We start from the raw sequence: 24392 nt of genomic DNA on the forward strand, positions 1-24392 counted from the left end.
CCACCGCCCATCATGGCTTCTCTTCTCCAAAGAGGACCCCTCACCTTCCTACACAGGTGGGGAGCATGCCCCCGCTGCAGAGACTGCCACTCGCAACAGTCCCCAGGAAGCAATGCCAGGGATCAGGACAAAGGCCTGACCTCATGGGGACCTGGGGGCCACCGCCCAAGCCTCTCTTACTGCCGGTGGAAGCGGCGGCTTGGAGCGGTCCCTGGGGCCCTGGATGGGGCAAGCTTAGCGGGTTACCTGGCCAGCTTCTTCCTCTCCTTCTCTTCTTCCTCTTCCTTTTGGGCAGATGTGAGGCTCTCAGCATCAGCCAGGTTGTCCACAGCAATGGCCAAGAACACATTCAGTAGGATATCTGTTTGTGTCCATTCTTAAAGAAAATTACCCTTGGCCTTGGGGTTTTGGTGGGCACAGATGCAGGGAGGGTGTGGGGCAGGCAGGTAGAGCTCCGTGGCAGAGGGAGCTGGGTGGCCACCTGGAGGGGCCCAGGGTGTCCCTTGCTTCCGCATCACCCTGCTAGCTACCCGGAGCTCTCTGAAGGGTCGAGGCAGGCTGGCTGGCGGCCGGAGCGGGCAGGTAGGAGGCGGCGAGCCGGCCTCAGCTCTCAACTCTTTAATTGCTGAGTTTCATTACTTGTGTCTCGCCGAGAGGACTGGCTGTAGCTGACACTGTGAACAGCACCGTCTCTGGCAGGGTGCAGAGTGCTCTTAAGAGTGGTTCGTCGTAACCGGGCGCTGAGGAGGCGGCCTGCCATCTCTGCCCGCTCCTGCTGTGGACCGTGCATACAAGACCCTTGCAGGGTCTGGCTGAGCCAGCAGAGCTTGGGGATTCCTGACAGACGCAGTTGTTTGCCTGTTTCTCCCACCCTGCCCTCCCAACAGCGGTCACACACTGCAGACGGAAGGAAGCACGGGGCCTTCAAGCTCGTGAAGCTGGTGAACAGGGCTTGTCCAGGGTGCTTCTGGGCACCTCCCCAGGCCCCGAGCTGTGCAAGGGGCTTTGTATCCGTTATCCCATCAAAACTCCCAATGACCCCTCCCGTAGCAGGTGGTGTCATTCCATCACCGCGCGCCGCAGACGCTGAGGGAGGAGCCTCAGATGTGCGGAGGCCACCCAGCCGGGAAATGTGAGGACTGGCTTGTAGGCACCACTGAGGGCGTTTTCTGCACTACTTTAAGCTGGGACCAGAGCCCGAGTCTTGGCCCAGAGCTCCTCCTATGTCTCCACTGGCTCTGGGTGTAGCTCTCACGGGGCTGTGAGCAGGGGAGGGGAGAAGCACCCGTGGCTTGTGACCCCAGAACCCTCCTGCGGCCTGGATCGGGAAGGGTCTGTGCAGCCTGCCTGTGACTAGAGTCCTGGGGGGCAGCGTCAGAGAGAGGGGTGCCGACCAAAACGCAGGGAGGAGAGTCAAAGATCATTTGGAGACCCTCCTCTTCTGACCGTCCTACCGCTAAGCAATGCAACGTCCTGGGGAGCCCACCCAGACGGTCCCACCGTAGTCCACGCAAGTGGCTGCACAAGCCACAACACCAGGGGGTGTCCCTCACCTAGATCACAAGAACACACCTCTGGGAGTCTTGCTCCGTTGCAGCCCTGACCGGTTCTGGAAGGTGGCCTTCACCACGCCAGAGCTGGTGGTCCACCCAGACCCACCTCCACCACCAGTGTTCTAGGCTGGGCCTGCTCCTCCCCTGCGGCCTCGCCTGGGCCTGCAGGGGTGGGGGCTGTGGTAGGCAGCGGGCAGCCCCAGCAGGATCGGGGGCACACACAGGGCACTGTGCTGCAGGCCGGGGGGGGGGGGGCGGGCAGCGGGGGTGGGGAGGCAGCTGCAAAGGATACAATTTCCACAGATGAAGAGGATGATGAAGTAAATACAGACTAACATCCCTGGAAAAGAGGGGCCGCCATAAGCCATGATCCCATCATACATCACCGAATTCCAGTCCTCCCCGGTCAGGATCTGAATGACACATTCCCACCAATAAGGGACACAGCGTTAGACCAACAGCAAACCCCAAAACCACCCTGCCCTGCCCACTATGTTCACAAAAATGTCCAAAATCTCTTCTGCACATTTCCCTCCTCCTGGCCCCCAATTCTCCTCCCCAGGGGCTCTGCGCTATTGACCTGGGCCAGTTTGAGCCCATCTTTAGACAAAAATGCACGGCCGTTGGCATGCATGGTTTGGGGATGACCGAAGGGCCGGCTGTCTCCCATGTGTGTGAGTGACTGCAGTGAGCCTGTCCTCAAGGGCGGGAGGCACTGCAGCCCCTTTACAGCTGTGAATGCGCTCGCAGAGACAGTGACATGCCTGCAACACTGGTGTTCGGCAAACTTCAGTCACTGGGGCACCATCTTGAAGATTTTGGCAACATGCTCATATTCATTATTATCTATAAGTCAATCTACTTATCTACTTTTAAACTTAAATACATGCTACTTTCACTTTGCCCTAAGTCAAAATATCTGTGAAATCACAAATTTGATGGGCTAGTTATATTTTTCCAGGAGCAAGCATGGTGGGTGGGCAAGATAATGCCCATGACCCCCCCACCTCCGGACCCCTGATGAGTACAGTCTGTTTTGCTTTGTTTGTATTTTGGGCTTTCATGGCTAAGAAAGCATTCTGAACCCTCAGATTTTCCCCCAATGATCCACCCACCAGTGGAGCTTCATGGGGCCTGGGGTAGAGGACGCTACAGAAAGAACATAGGGCTCTCCCGGGAGAGCCCCTTCCAGGGCTGACCTCGGCTGGCTCTGGCTGCCCAGTGAAGGGTGCAGCTTCCCACCCCTACCCCTGCAAACTCCCTCCAGTGCGAGTCCCAGCAGAGAAGAGTCCATACCTGAAACACAGTGAGGAGGGACTGGGGGAAGTTGTCAAATGTGCTTCTGCGGGTCTGCATCTCATCAAAGTTGAACTTCCCTCCAAAGAGCTGCATCCCCAGGAGGGAGAAGATGATGATGAAGAGGAAGAGGAGAAGGAGCAGGGAGGCAATGGAGCGCACAGAGTTGAGCAAGGATGCCACCAGGTTGCTCAAGGAATTCCAGTACCTGCGAGCCAAGGGGAGGAGGTCAGCACCCTTCCCTGGGCCTGCCGTCCCTGCCCCATTCACACGCCCACCTGCCCACTGCAGGTGCATTTCCACACCTGCTGCCTTCCCCTGTCCTGGGCAGGGGTGCTGATGAGTGTGGGAATCAGCCGCTAAGCTCCCTCAAGCCCCAGAGTCAGCAACGTGGAACGGGGAAGGGAGGGACAGTGGTCTGAAGCCAGGCTGCTGACCTAGCTCTGCCAGCTGCCGCCATGCCCTTTTGAACAAGCCACTGAGCTTCCCTTCTGTCTGCGTCCCTGTCTGTAGAGTGGAGACCGTGGTGGCACATGCTTCCTTACGTTACTGGGAGGATAACATGAGACAATCTAACCTGCCCAAGGCCCCCAGTATAGTCCCTGGCACACGGTTGATAAGGTTAGTAATTACTGTTGTCACCACTGGTCTTCAAATAGGGCAAAAAAACCAAAACATTTTTATTTTCAAGAATGCCGTCTGAGCTCAGCCCAGGTGGCAGTGGCCAGCAGAGACATGAGTTAAGTCACCCATGGGCTGTGGCTTGGTGAAACTTCCCAAATTTATCCTGTCCCAAGAATTGGTTTTCAAAAGGCCTTTCCCCTGGAAATTCTGATTCTGCAGCTACAGTTTGGGGCCCTGATATCTGTGTTTTTAACAAGCATCCTGCAGGATTCCGGGCAGCAGCGAGTCTGGGAGGCCCAGGCACAGCAAGCCGGGCCGCACCGGGAGCAAGTGGGGCTCTGCCCTGCGTGGCACGGCCTCACTGGGGTCCTGGGGAAGAGTCCCCCGGCCCTCCCCTTCACACAGCCTGGGGGCCCTTCTTGGGAAAGTGGGAGAGGTCATGGCTTCTGGACACGGCCGGGCACCTGTGCCAGGGCCTGCCCAGCACTGGAGACGCCCTGCACCAAGAGGGCTGCAGCCCCAGGCAGCCAGCGCAGCCCTCTGGCCTGTCTGCCCACGGGCCACACCGTGGGGCTCCCAGCTCACCGTCAGTGCACACGGCGATGGCTTCTGCGGCTCTAGTGAATGGCTCATGTCTCTCCAGAGACGGGGTCAGTATCAAGTGACAGCAGCAGCGCGGATGGTGACATGAGCATCTTGCCAACACGTCCTCTCGCACCCCTTTCTCCTTCGCAGCCCAGCCCCTCCCCACTTCTATTCTGCCTGCCAGCCACGCCCATTGAAGAATATGAGCATACATTTATTGGTATCTGTTGTAGAAATGCTCTTAGGTATATTTCACTTGTGAAAACAGGCTCTAAGTTTTAGGGAGCAGAGCCCAGAGGTTTTCTTCCCTCCATCTTCCCCAGTCTTTGTCCTCAAGTAAATTCCGTATGACCCTGGTGTGCCGGGCTGCCTGGCCCCTGTGGGCTGGAGGCTACTGTGACCTGCTCACGGAAGGACCACAGACAGCCTCCCTGGGGTGGAGCACTCTCTCCTCTCACATGTGCAGCAGTATTCCCAAGCTTGCAGGTCCAACACCACTTGGGAGTTTTACCATTTCCTAAACCCTGATTCCCAGGTCCCAACCTGGAACCACAAAGTCCTAGTGTTTGGCGCTGGGTGCTGACCCTCACACAGCCAGCCCAACACTTGCCGTAGCTGGGAGTTAGGAACCAGTAGTTTCAGAGTATATTGATAGTGAGAATCTCCAGCTGTGCACTGAAGTCACAGATCCCCCCAGAGATCTCTGTGTGCTTAATTGTCATGGAATGTTCTGGAAAAGTCTCCACAGGCATGGAAGGCTGCAGCCTTAGTTTTCATGAGGTAAACAGCCATAAGGGACGTAACTCAAACCAGGCTTATAATTGAGATTCAGATGCATCTGACAGTCCTGGGATCCTAGCAGGAGACAGATAAGGAGGCCCTGACTTCAGAGAGAAAGTTACCATAAGTGGGACAAAGTCTGGCAGAATGGCCCAGATGAGGGGCAGAGAGGGAAAGTGAGGTGAGAAGAACATCTCCTGACTGACAAGCCCCCAGGGCGCCTGGGCTTCCAGGGAAGAGGAGGCTGTGGTAGATAAACAAATCAAGTCATCTGGGAGGACAGGACTCCTCTGGAAAGTTTGCCCATGGAGCTGTGTGATAGCCGTGTGGAGCCGTGTGACAGCCGTGTGGTCGAGGGGCCACCAGTGGGGCCGAGCATGTGATTAAAGGGCCTGCCCAGGCCCCTGCCTCCCTCAGCAGGTATTGGGCCAAGTCTGGGCTTCTCTTAGTCACTCGGGTGGCGGCTCACAACGTCCAGACTGTGGGATGACTGAACTCCTATCTCCCACCTGCCACCTTCCCCATCTCAGCCAGTGAGAACCATGGTTTGTGGCTTAAGCTCAAATCCTCAGAGCTCTCCTCTCTCTCACGCCCCACATTGGCAAATCCTGTGGCTCCATCTTCAAACAAATCCTGAATCTGGCCATGTCCATAACCTCCATCACCCGCCCAGGCCACTGGCCTCTCTCACCCTCACTGGCTGCCCTCCCTAGACCCTGGCTCCCTGTGGCTGCTCTGCACACCGCAGCCACACCTGTCATGATGCACGCCACACCAAGCCTCCAGCCTACGTAAGCCCTTCGCCCTTCGTCTCCTCCTCAGGGCTGAAGCCTGAGTCCTCACAAAGGCCTGCAGAACCTGTAGAATCCAGCCCACTGCCTCCAAGCAGCTGGCTACACCCCTCCTTTCCTCTTGGGCCTCCTCATGGTCTCTCCAGCTTCCAGAGCTCTCCGCTGGGCCCCTGCTGGTCCCGCTGTCTGGGCTCTTCCGCAGACACCGCAGGATCAGCCAGCTCGGCCCTCAGCCCCTTCAGGCCTTGGCCCACAGGATGCCTGGCCAGGGGGTCCTCCCCCGCACCTCTCTACCCCTCACCCTATTTCTTCCTAGATATCAGCTGAGACAAAGAAATTAAGAAGACCCCCAAAGACGATCACAGCAACAACAAACATTAATAAATGGAACTTGATTAAATTAAAAAGTGGCTACACAGCCAAGGAAACAACAGAACAAATAGATAAACAACAGAATGGGAGAAAATATTCACATGCTATACATCCCATCAAGGGCTAATAACCAGAATCTAGAAAGAACTCAAGCAAAATGGCAAGAAAAATATCAGACAACCCCATTAAAAAGTGGGCAAAATGCAGGAACAGAAACTTTTCAGAAGGAGATAGGCTAATGGCCAATAAACATATGAAAAAATGCTCAATGTCACTAATCATCAGGGAAATGCAAATCAAAATCACAATGAGATATCACCTAACTGCAGTGAGAATGGCTTTTATCAAAAAAGCCCAGAACAATAGATGCTGGCATGGATGTGGAGAGATAGGAACACTAATACACTGCTGGTGGGACTGCAAACTAATGCAACCTCTATGGAAAGTAGTACGGAGATACATCAAGGAACTAAAAGTAGACCTACTATTTGATCCAGCAATCCTACTACTGGGGATTTACTCAAAGGAAAAAAAGTCATTCTATCAAAAAGACACTTGCAGTAGAATGTTTACTGCAGCTCAATTCACAATTGCAAAGATGTGGAAACAACCCAAGTGCCCATCAATTCATGTGTGGGTTAATAAAATGTGGTATATGTATACCATGGAGCACTACTTAGCCATAAAAAATGAACTAATACCTTTTGCAATAATCTGGATGGAACTGGAGACCATTCTCCTAAGTATCACAAGAATGGAGAAACAAACACCACATGTACTCACTATTAAATTGGAACTAACCGATCAGCACTCAAGTGCACAGATGGCAGTAAAACTCAACAGAAATTGTGCAAGTGGGAAGGGGGTGGAGGGGATGGGTGAAACCACACCTAACAGGTTCAATGTACACTATCTGGGTGATGGGTACATTTATAACTTTGACTCAAGCAATACAACAGCAATCCATGTAACCAAAACATTTACACCTCCATAATATGCTGAAATAAAAAAAAAAAAAGACAAATGCAGATGCTGGTTGTTTGTGCTGTTTGTCTTCAACCTACTGTTGCTCCCTATTCAACAGAGGCAGAGGCGGGCTGGGCCCATGGTTGGCCTGCCGCCTGTCCCTTCTTTGCCTCTGGCGCAGGATCAAGAGGGCAGAGCTGGAGCCAGGGCCTGGAAGCACGAGGGTGCACCCCTGACATGCACATGTGTGGGCATGTGCTGTGAATGCTCTAGGACACTGGACTGAGGAGCTGCCGAAACGATGGGGTGGCCAGCAGGGTCCAGAGGAGAAGAGTGGGCTTCTAAGCCTAGTGTACTTGGCTGATGGCAGGGTCCAGGGTGGGGTGTCATCGTCACCGAACAGAGGAGATTTGCAGGTGTCCAGTGGCAGCCTTGGAGGTGGGTATGCTGACATGAAGTGGCTGGTAGTTTGCATGTTCTTACTCTCTTGTCTTCACTGTCACCTGACTCTCCCTGGCTAACACTGCTGCGGCCAAAGATGGCTGGCAGCCTCCTGTCCCAGAAGCGCCCTCCTCCTCAAGAAGACTGCTGGTGGTGAACTGGAGGGTTAATGGCACGTTAGCAATCAACGGAGGCTTTTCTCCTAAATGATCAAAAATATGAAATACACATGCTCACACCCCCCAAAAAGAAAGAGCTTTGGAGAGAAGTGAGCAGCATCAGAGCACAGTATTTAAGGTCTTTTGGTTGCAGACATCACAGAGAAATGGAGAAAGCAAAGCGCTTCTCTGCAGAACAACGCACACCCCACGCACACACGCTCGTGCTCAGCATCGGGTCACAGCGTGGGGAGCACCCCACACTGCACCATCAGCCTTCGAATAACCTTTCCTTCCCATTCCCTGCCCTGTGGAATCATGTCTCCAAAGTGTGCATCTTTGCCCACTTGTGCCCCATCCAACCCGCACAGGTCATGGTTTTCTCTTTAAAGTTCAGTGCATGTGAGAGTTTGTACCTGACCGAGTTCTTTGTTATCCCGATACTCACCCCACACAGCCCCCGCATTCCCTTAAGTTCGCTCTCTTGCTGACCTCGCTTCACTTTGCTGCCTCATCCCTCTGCCTCTCCTGGGTCACGTTCCCACCATCTGTTCAGGGACACTTTCATCTCCATTTGTTTTCCCTTCTCCAAGTCTGTCTCTGGGCTTGGGGCTTTGTGGAATTCTTCTTCCTCTTCTAAAACAGAAAGTGACCTGAGGCTTCCTTGAACTGGGACTTTTCATCTCATGAACTTCTTGCTTCAAAGGGCTCGGCCCGGGTCTCTTGTCTTTATCCTTGTGTGGAGCTGAGCACTGAGCTTGCTATAAATAAGAGATCTTCAAATAACAGCACCAATCGCTTTCAGATGCTTTGCAAATGCTGCAGCCCATTCCCTCTGTGCTCCAGAAAGGGTCACAACTAAAATCATACCTGCCCTGACCGTTCTTGTCCTGAAGGGTAAAAAAATCTTCTTAGTTTTGGTGGCAAGTGATCTATTGTTGGAAGAGTATTTATAAAGCAAATTCCATGCAGTAAATCTGTGCACTGGACTTGGGGGGCAGCAACGGAGTGAGGAGGATGAGGGCCAGGTGAGACGACCTGGGGGAGCAGGTGGAAGCCACTCAGGGGTGAGCTTAGCCTCGCCTCGTCTCCGCTTGGGCCAGCCACAGGGATGCAAAGGGTGGGTATCTTCGGACCAGAGCTTCGGTAGAGCTGAGCCCTGGTCCCTCAAGACACAATGGAGCCTGGAAGGTTGAGTGTGGCGAGAGGCTGAGCTGGCATCCGAGGGGCCAGAAGGCACCACACAGAAATCTAGATTATCTTGGTCAAGACCTGGGATGGCCTGGTGCCCACAGCCCCATCTCCTGGGTCAGTTCCTGCTGATACCTGGCCCTGCCCCCTCCATTCTAGCAGGGTTGGGAAGCCTTGTTATGTCCTTTACTTTCAAGTCAAACCCTGACTTGGCTAACAAGTTTGAAGGTCTTATCTCCCCTGTGTGCGTCACATGGCATGGTCACCGCGAGAACAGAACCTGCATAGGGAATCGGACCTGGGCAGCCGGCAAGGAGGTCTGGCCTGTACCTTGGGGTGGGCTTAGTAAGGTGCTCCTCTGAGCTTCTGGACCGTGGGGCTGCTCAGTGTCACCCAGTTGGCCCCACAACCACAGGCTGTCAGCTTAGGGAGGGAGCACCCCCACCTGTATCATCTTAATCCCCAGTAGGTGACACCAGTCCACTTACCGCCCCAGAGAAAGGCCACCCTCATGCTGACAGCCCACCTGCAGGCCCCAAGATCTGAGCTGCCTTCTCCACAGGCTCTTGCCCAGGATCTGGGCACATGCCACACAGACTTCTTTAATAATGGCCCTTAACGAGCTCAAGCCACCATTCAGGGGCAAGAACCTATAGCCTCAAGGCCACATGTGGCCCTCCAGATCTCGAAGTGGGGCCCCTCGACCAAATCCAAATTTCACAGAACAAATCCTTTTATTAAAAAGATTTGTTATTAAAAGGTTTTGTTCTGTAAAATTTGGATTCAGTCAAAAGGCCACACTCAAAGATCCAGAAGGCCACATGTGGCCTCAAGGCTGCAGGTTCCCCATGCTTGAGAGGGGCCCAAGAAGAGTGGATGGGTGAAGGTGCTAGAAGAGCGGGGGAGGGGCAGGGAGGAGGGCGTAGATCTGATCTCGTGCAGACTCTGGTGGAGAAAGGAGACACTCGGAGCCTGGCAGGGGGCTTGGTGGAGCCCACACGTGGTCACGATGCACAAGTCAATCTCTGTGTGCCCATCAGCCCCAGCTCACATTTCAGGGCCTGGGCGGAGCTGCAGGGAAAGATGGCAGAAGTACAGAGGGGACACAGGTATGAGAGGGAGCATGGCAAATGCTGCAGGGACTTTGTGGTGTTTGAAAACCAACTGTAGGATCGAGAAGAAATGGCGGAATAGGGCTGATCTCTTGGCTCACGGCTGTTGGGGTGAGGGGCGAAGAGGACAGACGACCACACGCGGGCCATCTGCACCTACTCTGGAGCAGCTTTGCAGGACTGCAAAGAGATACCGCGATACGGACATCGTGGACAACAATCAAAGGTGAACCGAAATTCTTCCACAAAACCCGGGGAGTCGGAAATATTAGTGGGGAAGGAGCGGGGCCACATGTCTGCCGCCCCACAGGCTGGCCAGAGGAGGCATCCCTTCCCCCCACAGGGAGATGATCCCTTCCCCACTGGTCCCCACGCCCACGCAGGCAGGGAATTGCCTGAAGTTGATGGGAGGTGGCAACGTGGGCAGACGAGCGGTTTGGAGGGGAGTCTGGAGCAGGCAGCATTTTGAATTCTTCACAGCGCCCGCTGAAGCAGTGGGGAGTGCAGGAAGGGTCTGAACCCAGCACCTGCTCCCCAGCCCCGCCGCCCCGCCCCCGCGGCTTGGAGACGCTGCGCAGAGCCGTGCGGGAGGTGTTCTCTGGGCTTCCCCACTGCCCCACACCAGCTGAACTGTTCCTGCTTCAGGAGAGGGCAGCTTATCAAGCTCCCAGCGCCACTGAAGCGGTAGTGGGTGGGGAGAAAGTCTGAGCTCTGCACCTGCTCCCTAGCCCCACTGCCATGCCACTGCGGCTTAGAGACGCCACGCAGAGCCGCGCAGGAGGTGTTTTCCAGGCTTCTCCACTGCCCCAAACCATCTGAACTGTTCCTGCTTCTGGAGAGAGCAGCTTCTCGAGCTCACAGCGCTGCTGAAGCGGTAGTGGGTGGGGTGAAAGTCCGAGCCCTGCAGCCACTTCCCAGCACCGACCCCCCACCCCGAGGCTTGGAGAAGCTGTGGAGGGCCGTGCTGGAGTTTGCCAGGCATCCTCACTACCCTAAAGCAGACAAACTCTTTGAGCTGCTGGAGAAGGCACCTTTCTGAACCGCCAGTGCCCCACTGAACCAGTAGCAGGAAGGGAAAGGATCCAAACCCTGCAGCCACTTCCTAGCACCACCACACTGCCCCGAAGCTTGGAGACATTATGGGGGGCCACGCTAGAAGCGTTTCTCTGGTACCTCTTCTACCCTAAACTGGCTGAACTGTTTGGGCCTCTGGAGAAGGCAACCTGTTGAGCTCCCAGTGCTCCGCTGAAGCAGTAGTGAGTGGGAGAGGGTCCGAACCCAGCAGCTGCTTCCCAGCTCCACTGAGCCGCTCCTTAGCATGAAAACGCTGCAGAGGGCTGCCCTGGTAGTAAACTCAGTCTTCCCCTCTGCCCTAACCTGGCAGGTGGCCTTGGAAGCTGAATTTATGAGGGTGGAAAGTTGAGAGTGGTGCTTTGTTTGGCAGCTATCTCACAAGTTTGAACCTGAGTGGTATCTCGCTGCACTTAGCGGTTGGTGTTCTGTGCCCAGAGAGCAGAGCCTGTCTTAGCAAGGCAGAGAAGTGAAGGAGGCTGCTATTCCTGAGGACTCGAGGAACCCTTGAGAGAGATGATACAGGACCAGAACACATCCTCCCCAGCTCTTCCAAGGATCATTCCTTGGGAACCTAAGAACACAGCTTATAATCGACTTTCAGCACCTCCAGTCCTCAACAAAATATCCAGATGAGGAAGAACCAGAGAAAAACATCAGGAACCATGAAAGATCAGAGAGAAAAATCACCTCCAAAAGAAAATACTCATTCTCCACCAACAGACAACAACTTACATGATATGATTAAACTAACAGAGGAAGAATTCTGAATATGGATTGTTAGAAAGCTCAACGAAATTGAAGAGAAAACAGAATCCCAACATAGAGAAACCACAAGAACAATCCAGGAAATGAATGAAAAATTCTCCAAAGATATAGAAGTAATTCAGAGAAACCAAGCAGAAATTCTAGCAATGAAGAAAACATTCAAAGAACTCCATAATACAGTGGAAAGCCTCAAAAACAGGATAGATCATGCTGAGGAAAGAATCTCAGAGCTTGAAGATTATACCTACATGCTAAACAAATCAGACGAAGAAAGGATGCACAGAAACAAGAGACAAGATCAAAGCCTACAGGAAGTATGGGATTATGTAAAAAAGTTGAATCTCAGAATGATTAGCATTCCAGAAGGGGAAGAGGAACATTCAGAGGGGTTGGAAAAGTTATTTTACGGCATACTGGAGGAAAATATACCAGGCCTAGCTAGAAATCTGGATATCCAAATTCAAGAAGTGCACAGAACTCCTAGGAGACACAATGTGAATAGGCAATCACCTTGTCATGTGGTTATTAAACTGACCAAAGTAAATGTGAAAGAAGCAATCCTCCATACAGCAAGGAGTAAACAACAAATAACCTATAAAGGAAAGCCTATCAGACTAACCTCAGACTTCTCATCTGAAGCCTTACAAGCCAGGAGGGAGTGGGTGCCTATCCTTAATTTTCTAAAACAGAACAAAGCCCAACCTAGAATTCTTTATCCAGCAAAATTAAGTTTCATCTACGAGTGTGAAATAAAATCCTTCTCAGACAAACAATCGCTTAAGGAATATGCAAAGACCAGACCAGTACTACAGGAAATTCTCAGACCTGCCTTCCACAGTTAACAGGGCAATAGACACTCCTCAAAATGAAATCCTCAAAGAATTAAAGTCTAGATCTCAAACTTTATGATGGCTCAAGCTCTAAGTCAAAGCAATAGGACTTCACCCATCAATATGAACGGAAATCTTCCTCCAATTTCAATCCTCTCAATAAACATAAATGGTTTAAACTGTCCTCTGAAGAGACACAGACTGGCAGAGTGGATAAAATTCCACAAGCCTAGTATTTTCTGTCTACAGGAAACATACCTAAACCATAAAGATGCCTCTTGGCTGAAGATCAAGGGATGGAAAACTATCATCCAGGCAAATGGAAGTCAAAAGAAAGTAGGGGTTGCTATATTATTTGCAGACAACATTAGCTTTAAATTGACAAAAGTTAAAAAGAATAAAGAAGACCACTTCATAATGGTGAAAGGGAAGATCCAACAAGAGGATCTAACAATTCTTGATATTTATGCTCCCAATGCAGGAGCACCCAATTACATAAAGCAAACCTTGTCTGAGCTAAATACCACCTTAAACAATACTGCCATAGTAGCAGGGGACTTCAATACACCACTAAATGAACTGGATAGATCCTCCAAACAGAAATTAAGTAAAGAAATAAGGGACCTAAACAAAGCTATTGACCAAAAAGGTCTGACAGATCCATACAGAACATTTCACCCAAATAAAGTTGAATTTACAAGCTTCTCAGCAGCCCATGGATCCTTCTCAAAAATTGATCACATACTAGGCTGCAAAGCAGATCTCAAAAAATTCAAGAAAATAAAAATAATACCTTGTGTCTTCTCTGACCATAGTGGTATAAAATTAGAGTTCAACTCTAACAGAAATACACACCACATCACTAAGTCATGGAAACTAAACAACCTACTGTTGAATAACTATTGAGTCAAGGAAGAAATTCAGAGGGAAATCAAGAATTTCTTCGAACAAAACAACAACGGAGCCACATCTTACCCAAACCTTTGGGATATAGCAAAAGCATATCTGAGAGGAAAACTAATAGCAATACACGCTCACATCCAAAAAACAGAAAGATTAGACACTGACAACCGAATCAATAGACTCAAGGAATTGGAAAAAGAAGAGCAAACCAATTCCAATCCTAGCAGAAGAAAAGAAATATCTAAGATCAAAGCTCAGCTAAATGCAATGGAGGATAAGAGAATTATATGGAAGATCAACAAAACCAGAAGCTGGTTTTTCAAAAAGATCAACAAAATTGACAGCCCTCTGGCTAGGCTGACGAGAACTTAAAGGGAAAGGACTCTAATAACCTCAATAAGAAATGAAAAAGGAGAGATCACAACAGACTCCACAGAAATACAAAAACATTATGTTTGACTGCTATAGAAATCTATATGCCCCAAAACTACAGAATGAAGATAAAATGGGCAGATTCCTAGAATCACACAACCTCCCTAAGTTCATTCAGGAGGAAACTGAGTTCTTGAACAGACCAATCACAAGCTCAGAAATTGAAGCAGTAATTAAAAACCTCCCCAAATGGAAAAGTCCCGGGCCAGATGGCTACACTCCAGAGTTCTACCAAACATTCAAAGATGAACTCATACCTATACTACAGAAACTATTCCACACCATTGAGAAGGATAGTATTCTTCCTAACTCATTCTACGAAGTCAATATCACCCTGATACCAAAGCCAGGAAAGGATGCAACAAAAAAAGAAAATTACAGACAAATACCCTCATGAATATAGATGCAAAAATTCTAAACAAAATTTTAGCAAATAGAATTCAGCAGCACATCAAAAAAAAACAAAAACAAAAACAAAAAACAAAAAAACCAAATTCACCATAACCAAGTGGGATTTATTCCTGGCATGCAAGGCTGGTTCAACATATGCAAGTCTATAAATGCAATCCACTTTATAAATAAAGTCAAGAACAAAGACCATATGATTCTGTCAATAGATGCAGAAAAAGCATTTGATAAAGTCCAACATACTTTTATAATAAAAACTCTTAACAAAATAGGCATAGAAGGCCCATACCTTAAATATATCAAATCCAATTATGACAAACCAACAGCTAACATAATTCTAAATGAGGAAAAATAGAAATCATTCCCCCTTCGAACCGGAACTAGACAAGGATGCCCACTTTCTCCCCTCCTATTCAACATAGTGTTTGAAGTCTTAGCTATAGCAATCAGGCATGAGAGGGGTATTAAGGGCATCCAAGTCGGATCAGATGAGATCAAACTCTCACTCTTCGCCAATAATATGATATTATATCTAGAAAACCCCATGGACTCATCCAAGAGACTCCTAGATCTGAAAAATGAATTTGGTAAAGTTTCAGGGTGTAAAATCAATATACACAAATCAGAAGCATTCATATATGCCAAGAACCATCAAGCAGAAACTCAAATCAAAAATGCAGTACACGTTACTATAGCCCCAAAGACAAGTAAATACCTAGGAGTATATTTAATGAGAGATCCAAAAGATTTATACCAGGAGAACTACAAAACACTAAAAAAAGAAATTGCAGATGATTTAAACAGATGGAAAAATCTACCATGCTCATGGCTTGGTAGAATCAATATTGTTAAAATGTCAATATTACCTAAGGTGATCTACAGAATCAATGCAATCTCCATCAAAATACCACCAGCATTCTTTACAGATCTAGAAAAAAATAATTCTTCACTTTGTATGGAACCAGAGAAAACCATGTATAGCCAAAGCAATCTTAAGTAAAAAGGACAAACTGGGAGGCATCTGTCTTCCTGACTTCAAGCTGTACTATAAGGCAATAATAGCAAAATCTGCCTGATATTGGCACAAGAACAGAAACATCGATATCTGGAATAGATCTGAGATTCCAGAGATCAAACCATCTGTATACGGTAACCTAATCTTTGATAAAGCAGACAAAAATATACGATGGGGAAAAGATTCTCTCTTCAATAAATGGTGCTGGGAAAACTGGTTAGCAACATGCAGAAGAGCAAATCAGGACCCCAACCTCTCACCTCTCACAAAAATTCACTCAAGATGGATAATAGACCTAAACCTAAGGCATGAAACTTTAAGAATCCTAGAAGAAGATGTTAGGAAAACCCTATCAGATATTGGTCTAGGCAAAGAATTTATGAGGAAGACCCCCAAGGCAATCACTGCCACAGCAAAAATAAACAAATGGGATCTGATCAAATTAAAAAGTTTCTGCACTGCCAAGGAAACGATCATTAGAGCAAACAGACAACCCACAGAATAGGAGAAAATATTCGCTCTCTATACTTCAGATAAAGGTCTAATATCAAGAATCTATCTAGAACTTAAAAGAATAAACAAGAAAAAATAAAAAACCCCATCAAGAAATGAGCAATGGAAATGAACAGAAACTTCTCCAAAGAAGACAGAATAATGGCCTGCAAACATATAAAAAATGTTCAACATCTCTAATCATTAGAGAAATGCAAATCAAAACCACAATGAGGTACCACCTAACCCCAGTGAGAATGGCCTGTATCAAGAAATCCCAAACAACAAATGCTGGCGAGGATGCGGAGAGACAGGAACACTCTTACAACACTGCTGGTGGGACTGCAAATTAGTGCAACCCTTGTGGAAAAGAATTTGGAGATACCTCAAACAGCTAGAAATAGAAATACCATTCGACCAAGCAATAGCATTGTTGAGCATCTACCCAAAAGAACATAAGTCACTCTATTATAAAGACATCTGCACTCGAATGTTTATGGCAGCACAATTCACTATTGCACAGTCATGGAAACAACCCAAGTGCCTGTCAATTCATGAGTGGATAACTAAAATGTGGTATATGCTCACAATGGAATATTACTCAATCCTAAGAAACGACAGTGAGGTAGCACCGTTTATGCTATCCTGGATTAAGCTTAAGCCTGTAATACAAAGTGAGACGACACAAGACCTGGAAAATGGGCTACACATCTACTCACCATCAAATTGGTACTGACAGCCTAAAACAATGGTGCTCAAAAAATGGTAGTGTTCAACAGGGATTTTTGGGGGGAGACCCACATCTTAAGGATGTGGTGAACATTGTGAGGGGGAAGGGGGGGAAGGGGAAGGGTATCTATCCCTTTTTAGGGAGAAGCAAAGATACACACTGTAACCAAAATGTCTTAAAAAAATCTGTTACTGGGAGGTGGACAGGTGGAAGGGGGGGAAGGGGAAGGGTACGCACTCACATGGTGGGTGCAGTGAGCACTATTTGGAGGCTGGGCACGCTTGAAGCTCTGGCATAGCAGGGTGGGGAGGGGGGCAGGGGCAAGATATGTAACCCTAACAATATTTGTACCTACATAATATGAGATAATAAAAAAAATGAAAAAAAAATAAGAAAACCAATTGTATCAAAAACAAGATGCAATTATTCAACTGGAGTCACACCCAGACTTAATCCTCCTGGACGAAGCCTTTCTTCCTCCCATGGAGTGCTATGTCAGGCTGGGCTGCCAAAGAGCAGACACCCAGGTACGAGTCTTGGCAATAGTTAGAGCTCCATAAACAGAGAGCCCAATCCACCACGTGGCTGGAAGGCCCACCATCACACGCAATGTGCTCAAAGACAACGACGATTTTGGCCGCGTGTGCCTCTCTATGTGCTCAGACGCAGCAATCTCGTCTTTCCTATCATGCAACTTCCCACTCATGGCACCATGAACACTCAGCAATCAAGCAACTCACAGTCTACCACAAAGTTCCTGGTCTCTTCATTTTCATGAGATGCATAGGATGGATGGTATTCATACACACAATATGCTTCCCAGATGTTCTCAGATTTTGACAAGATACAAAGATGTAACTATGCTAATAATTCATTTTCATCAGAATGATATAGCCAAGACTTCTGCTCCCTTCAGGTACACGGGATGAGCTGCCAGTCCTCCTTGTTCTTGCCCATTCATAAAAGCATTTGGGAATGCCAGTAGCAAAGAGTGATGGTGTTACAAGGACAATATTAAATTTATTTTATTCTATTTAAAGACATAATTCACAGACTTACGCATTTTAGCTTTTAGTAATAGTGAATTACTTGGTACCTACTGCTCAGCTGCTGTGGACATATCAATGTCTCATGGCCTCGTGGTTGAGAGCCACTGACGCAGATCAATGCTGCCAAGTATTGGACAGTGGGCCCTGGGTAGGGAAGGGCAGCTGGGACTCACTGAAAGGGATCCAAGAATCCATGTATATACCAAGCATTATGGAACTCTAAAGAGCCTGTCTTGCATTTACATTAACACTTTTCAAATATACACAGATATGTGGGAATTAATAAAATTCAAATTCATTTGAAAGCCTTGCAGAGTTCAGAGTAGCTCTTACCATTATGTGCTTTCTAAGCCAAGAACTATCAAAAGCACAATCTGGACATGGTTAGGGACTAGACTACAGAGAAGACAGAACCGGAAGAACCAAGTTTTCTAATCACAGCTGAAGGGCCATATTTTACAACAGGAAAGTGGACCAAAGACACAGCAGGAAATCCGGCCAGTGGCTGTTAAACTGGGCTTGCTGGGCCACTAGCATGGACCCTCCAGGAGCTGCTGGCTGGAATCGCTAGAGGCCAGCTCCTTCCTGAGGTCTGTTGAGCTTGAGACTTGCAGCCAGCGGCCAGAGCACACTGTAACACATGCTCCCTCTGCATATGAACAGCAGTGAGGCACTGCCAAGTGTGCTCTGGGGATTTTAAAAGAAGAGGGAGGCATGGAAGGACCACACATGGGTGACCCATCTCGAGGCTCAGTTCGTGAGAACACAGTGTCCACTCTCAGCCCATATCTTAGGCGTTTTCTTGGTCATCGGGGTGCTCTGTGCTCCCAAGGGTAGGTGTTGAGATGAGGTTTGTGGGATTCCGAGCACAGTTTTCTCAGAGGGCTCGGAGATTTGAAAACAGGAAGACTATGGCCTTTGCTAAAGTAACTTGCAATTAGACAGTGAAATCCCTCTGTTCATAGGCTTCATGTGGATCTGAAAATACTATTAATACTACTACTTCTTGTGGAGGGACTACAGGAATCTTTATCATACATAAAGATAGATATGGCAAGGGGAATCAAGATGGCGGACGAGAAACATTGCCAGACAGAGTGTCTCTGCAGAAAAGACAGATTCTGGCAGAAATTAGAAGAAAGAAGCAAGAAGACAAGCATACAGCGGACGAGGGTCGGAAGGAGGGGTACCTGAGACCACCGGAGACTCCACAGGAGGAGGTTGTGGAGGAGAACTGCAGGCTGAAACTGCCGGAGCAGCCCGGAGACCAGGGGGAAGGGTAGGTAGACCGGCCAAGTTTCCCCTCCCCTGCATCTCGGACTGCTGGTGGACTCCCCAGCAGGTGGAGAGACCTGCGGACACCAGCCCAGAGACAACCGCACCCAGTGAGCAGTAAGCCAGTAGCGGACGCGGCACCAGGCTCCCAAATCCCTCGGGGCACCTCTGTGTGCACAGACCTGAGCCGCGCGGCAGGCGCCACATTGCCTCATTCTCTCCTCCCCGACCCTACCCCCAGCTGCCCAGAGAGACGATATAGCCACCAGCTGGAGGCACCTCCAGGGAACGGGACCTTCCCTTTTGGAGCCCTACAGCTGACTGAGGGGAACTCAGACAGTGAGCTCCCTACCTGCCAGCGCTCCCAGGTGCTGCTGGCGCAGTGATCCCAGGAGAATGGGGCAGACCCTGAGGCTGAGAGACATAGACCCAGCTTGGGCTCCCATGGGCGAATTGGGACTGGCACTGCTCTCGCTGGTGGGGATATAGTTTGAACTCTGGGGCCCAGAGGTCAGACCTGCAGACCAGATCCCATGCACCGAGGTCTCGCATTGCCTGGGACACAGAGGGATATTTGTGAACAGTCTACTGAGGTGTGTGTGCCTTCAGGGGCAGATCAGCGTCCTAGAGGGCAACCCTCCCCCCAAAGGGAGGCCATGTGCCCAGCCCAGGTGGCCGTTCCTGCGCAGGGAACCTCCCTGCCCACATCACAGTCCAGGGAGGCCTGGTGGCGTGTGGTCTGGCCTGCTGGCAGAGGCTGAGGAGTAGCCGCGGAGTTGGGGAGGGTGGAAAGAAGCGAGGCCCGCTCCAGACTGCGGGTCTCAGACAGCCCCTCCCCACACATAGACTTCCTGTCTGAGCGGGGCCATTCCAGCCCCTCCTTGGTAACTTTTCCTGGAAGCAGAAAACAGAACTTTGACCCCTGCTAACTGCATTGGTGGTGCCTGAGGGCAGGCTTACCCAACCCAGCTCCGCCCAGACTCTCTCCGAGACCAGTCCTCACTGAGGGGGAGAAAAGGACACACCTGGAAGTCCCAGGGCCCCACTGACCACCTGAGGCACTAGAGTGCCTCTCCAGGGGAACAAGAGCTGGTCACAGGTCACAAATACAACAGCGTAGCCTGTTCCTCCAAGCAAGCGCCACCTACTGACAGGGAGGGCATCCTGCACAGCCTTTTCACAGCACCTAGTGACTCATTATACAGGGAGTGGTCCAATCTCACCCACAGACACCACCTAACGGCTCAGAAACTAAACAAGGCGTGGGAATACCCAAATGAAAACCTAAAGGAAAGAAACAACAACTGATCAACATGGGAAGAAATCAGCGAAGGAACTCCTGAAATATGAAGAACCTAACGGAAAACACACCCCCAAAGAAGAGCACCAGCCCCCTAGAAACGGACACCAACAAAAATCAGGCAACCAAAATGACAGAAGAGGAATTTCGAATGTGAATCATAAGAAAATTCAACGACCTGCAAGAACAACTCAATAACCAACAAAAAGAAACCAAAAAAAGCCTCCAGCACCTGGAACAAAAGTTTACTAAAGAAATCGACACAATAAAGAAAAGTTTAACCGAACTCCTGGAAATGAAGAATCAATTCAGGGAACTACAAAATACAGTGGAAAGTATCAAGAACAGGGTAGATAAAACAGAAGAAAGAATCTCAGAGATTGAATATAACACCCTCCAATTAAATAAATCAGTCACAGAGATAGAGCAGAGAAACAAGAGAAAAGAGCAAAGCCTACAAGACATGTGGGATTATGTGAAGAAATCTAATGTGAGGGTCGTAGGGTTACCAGAAGGGGAAGAAGACAACACTCAAGGGTTGGACAAGCTATTAGTTGGACAAGCTGTCTTCTATTATTTGAAGATATAATAGAGGAAAATTTCCAGGCCTTGCTAAAAATCTCGATATAAAAAATCAAGAAGCTCAAAGGACCCCTGGGAGATTCAATGCAAACAGAAAGACTTCACGACATGCAGTCATCAGACTGACCAAAATATCAACAAAAGAGGCCCTTCTAAGAGCTGTAAGATGAAAGAAGCAAGTAACATACAAGGGAAAGCCAATTCAAATAACACCAGACTTCTCTAATGAGACTTTACAAGCAAGGAGAGACTGGGGCCCATTCTCACTCTTCTGAAACAAAACAATGACCAGCCTAGAATCTTATTCCAGGCAAAACTAAGCTTCGTATATGAAGGAGAAATAAAGAGATTCTCAGATAAGCAAAGTCTCAGAGAATTCACCGAGACAAGACCAGCCCTATAAAAAGTACTCAAAACAGTGTTACCCACGGAACACCATAATAAAAACTCATGAATATAAAAACAACCAAAACCCAAAGATTAAAGGCCAGATATTACAATGGCTCAAGAGAGAAATCAAAGCAACAGCATCCAACACAACAGAATGAATAGTAATCTACCTTACCTATCAGTTCTCTCAATAAATGTGAATGGCTTAAACTCTCCACTCAAGAGACATAGACTGGCTGAATGGATAAGAAAATACAGGCCAAGTATATGCTGTCTTCAGGAAACACATCTAACCTGCAAGGATGCATGTAGACTAAAAGTAAAAGGGTGGAGATCAGTATTCCAGGCAAGTGGACGCCAAAAGAAGGCTGGTGTGGCAGTTCTAATTTCAGACAATTTAGCTTTTAAACAAACTAAAGTAGTGAAAGACAAAGAGGGTCATTATATAATGGTGAAGGGGACATTTCAACAACAAGGGATAACAATTTAAATATATATGCACCCAACTTAGGTGCACCCAGATTCATAAAGCAAACCTTACTGGATCTAAGCAAATGAATTAATAGCAACTCCATAATCAACAGAGATTTTGATACCCCACTGACGGCACAAGACAGATCCTCCAAACAGAAAATAAAGAAATTATGGACTTAGACAAAATTCTAGAACAATTGGGTCTGACTGACATTTACAGGACATTCTACCCCAAATCCACTGAACATACGTTCTTCTCATCAGCTCACAGGACATTCTCTAAGATTGACCATATCCTAGGACACAAAGTAAACCTCAAGAAATTTAAAAAAATAGAAATCATACCATGTATCTTCTCAGATCACAGCGGAATAAAAGTAGAAATTAACCCTAACAGAAACTCACATTTCTACACAAAAACGTGGAAATCAAACAACCTCATACTAAATGATTACTTCATAAATGAAGAAATCAAGATGGAAATTAAAAAATTCTATGAACAAAATGACAATGGAGAGACAAGTTATCAAACCCTCTGGGACACAGCTAAAGCAGTTCTGAGAGGAAAGTTTATCTCCATAAATGCCTATAACGAAAAGTCAAAAAGATCACAAATAGACAATCTATTGAAATGACTCAAAGAGCTGGAAAAAGAAGAACAGACCAACCCCAAACCCAGCAGAAGAAGTGAAATCAACAAGATCAAATAAGAACTAAATGAAATTGAAAACAGGGAAGCTATTCAGGAGATTAATAAAACAAAAAGTTGGTTCTTTGCAAAAATAAACAAAATTGACACGCCCTTGGCTAAGCTAACAAAAAGCAGAAAAGAGAAATCTCTAATAAGCTCCATCAGGAACAATAAAGGAGATATCACAACTGATTACAAGAGATACAAGATATAATTTATGAATACTACAAAAATCTTTATGCACACAAACTGGAAAATGTGGAGGAAATGGACAAATTTCTAGAAACACACAGCCTCCCTAGGCTCAACCAGGAAGAAATAGATTTCCTGAACAGATCAATCTCAAGAGCTGAAATAGAAACAGCAATTAAAAATCTCCCTAAAAAGAAAAGTCCCAGTCCAGATGGTCTCACACCCAAATTTTACCACACTTACAAAGAAGAACTAGTACCTATCTCACAGAAACTATTCCACAACATCGAAAAGAGCGGAAACTTCCCCGACACCTTTTATGAAGCGAATATTACTCTGATACCAAAACCAGGAAAGGATGCAACAAAAAAAGAAAACTACAGACCAATATCCCTAATGAATATAGATGCAAAAATTTTCAACAAAATCTTAGCTAACCGAATCCAGATGCTCATCAAAAAAATAATCCATCACGACCAAAGTGGGCATCATCCCAGGGATGCAGGGATGGTTCAACATATGTAAATCTATAAATGCAATTCACCGCATAAACAGAAGCAAAAACAAAGACCACAAGATTCTATCAATAGATGCAGAAAAAGCTTTTGACAAAATTCAACACCCTTTCATGATACGAATACTTAAGAAAATAGGCATAGAAGGAACATACCTAAAAATGATACAAGCCATATATGACAGACCCATAGCCAACATCATACTGAATGGGGAAAAACTGAAAGCATTCCCACTTAGAACTGGAACCTGATAAGGCTGCATGCCCACTATCTCCACTTCTATTCAACATAGTGCTGGAAGTCCTGGCTACAGCAATCAGACAGGAAAGTGGAATTAAAGGTATCCTAATAGGGGCAGAAGAGATCAAACTTTCACTGTTTGCTCATGATATGATGTTATATTTAGAAAACGCCAAAGATTCAACCAAGAAACTCCTGGAACTGATCAATGAATTTAGTAAAGTCTCAGGATACAAAATCAATACACAGAAATCAGAGGCATTCATATACGCCAACAATAATCAAATTGAGAACCAAATCAAAGACTCAATTCCCTTCACAATAGCAACAAAGAAATTAAAGTACCTAGGAACATACTTAACCAAGGTAAAAGACCTGTACAGGGAGAACTATGAAACACTGAGGAAGGAAATAGCAGAAGACGTAAACAGATGGAAATCCATACCATGCTCGTGGATCAGCAGACTCAACATCATTAAAATGTCTATACTACCCAAACTGATCTACAGATTCAATGCAATACCTATTAAAATCCCATCAGCATTCTTCACAGATATAGAAAAAATAATTTTATGCTTCGTATGGAACCAAAGAAGAACTCGAATATCAAAAGCAATTCTAGGCAACAAAAACAAAATGGGAGGTATTAATATGTCAGATATCAAAGTATACTACAAAGCTGTAGTAATTAAATCAATCTGGTATTGGCACAAAAATGGCAATATTGACCAGTGTAACAGATCTGAGAATCCTGATATAAAACCATCCTCATATAGCCATCTAATCTTTGACAAAGGAGACAAAAACACGCTGGGGAAAAGAATCCCCTTTCAATAAATGGTGCTGGGAAAACTGGATAGCCACTTGTAGAAAGCTAAAGCAGGACCCACACCTTTCACTTCTCACAAAAACCAACTCACACTGGATAACAGACTTAAACCTAAGGTATGAAACTATTAGAATTCTAGAGGAAAATGTTGGAAACACCCTCCTAGACATCAGCCTAGGCAAAGAGTTTATGAAGAAGTCCCCAAAGGTAATGACAGCAGCAACAAAAATAAATAAATGGGACATGATCAAACTAAAAAGTTTCTGCACAGCCAAAGAAATAGTCTTGAAAGTAAACAGACAACCTACAGAATGGGAGAAAAGTTTTATACCCTATG

At 47.4% G+C, this 24392-nt stretch overlaps 1 protein-coding gene across 7 annotated transcripts in view; it reads right to left on the reverse strand.

The window, feature by feature from the left end:
• Positions 1 to 24392, reverse strand: part of CACNA1C (calcium voltage-gated channel subunit alpha1 C) — a 613935-nt gene that overhangs the window by 111049 nt on the left and 478494 nt on the right. For all 7 annotated transcript variants that reach the window (XM_076007801.1, XM_076007799.1, XM_076007800.1 and 4 more), the window contains 3 exons: positions 2850 to 3057; positions 1846 to 1966; positions 247 to 361 (listed from right to left, as the gene is read on the reverse strand). In XM_076007801.1, coding sequence (XP_075863916.1) covers positions 247 to 361; positions 1846 to 1966; positions 2850 to 3057 — 444 coding nt within the window. The remainder of the gene's footprint in view (positions 1 to 246; positions 362 to 1845; positions 1967 to 2849; positions 3058 to 24392) is intronic.

The sequence above is a fragment of the Microcebus murinus genome, chromosome 10, assembly GCF_040939455.1.
Source record: "Microcebus murinus isolate Inina chromosome 10, M.murinus_Inina_mat1.0, whole genome shotgun sequence".
Classification (NCBI taxonomy): Eukaryota; Metazoa; Chordata; class Mammalia; order Primates; family Cheirogaleidae; genus Microcebus; species Microcebus murinus.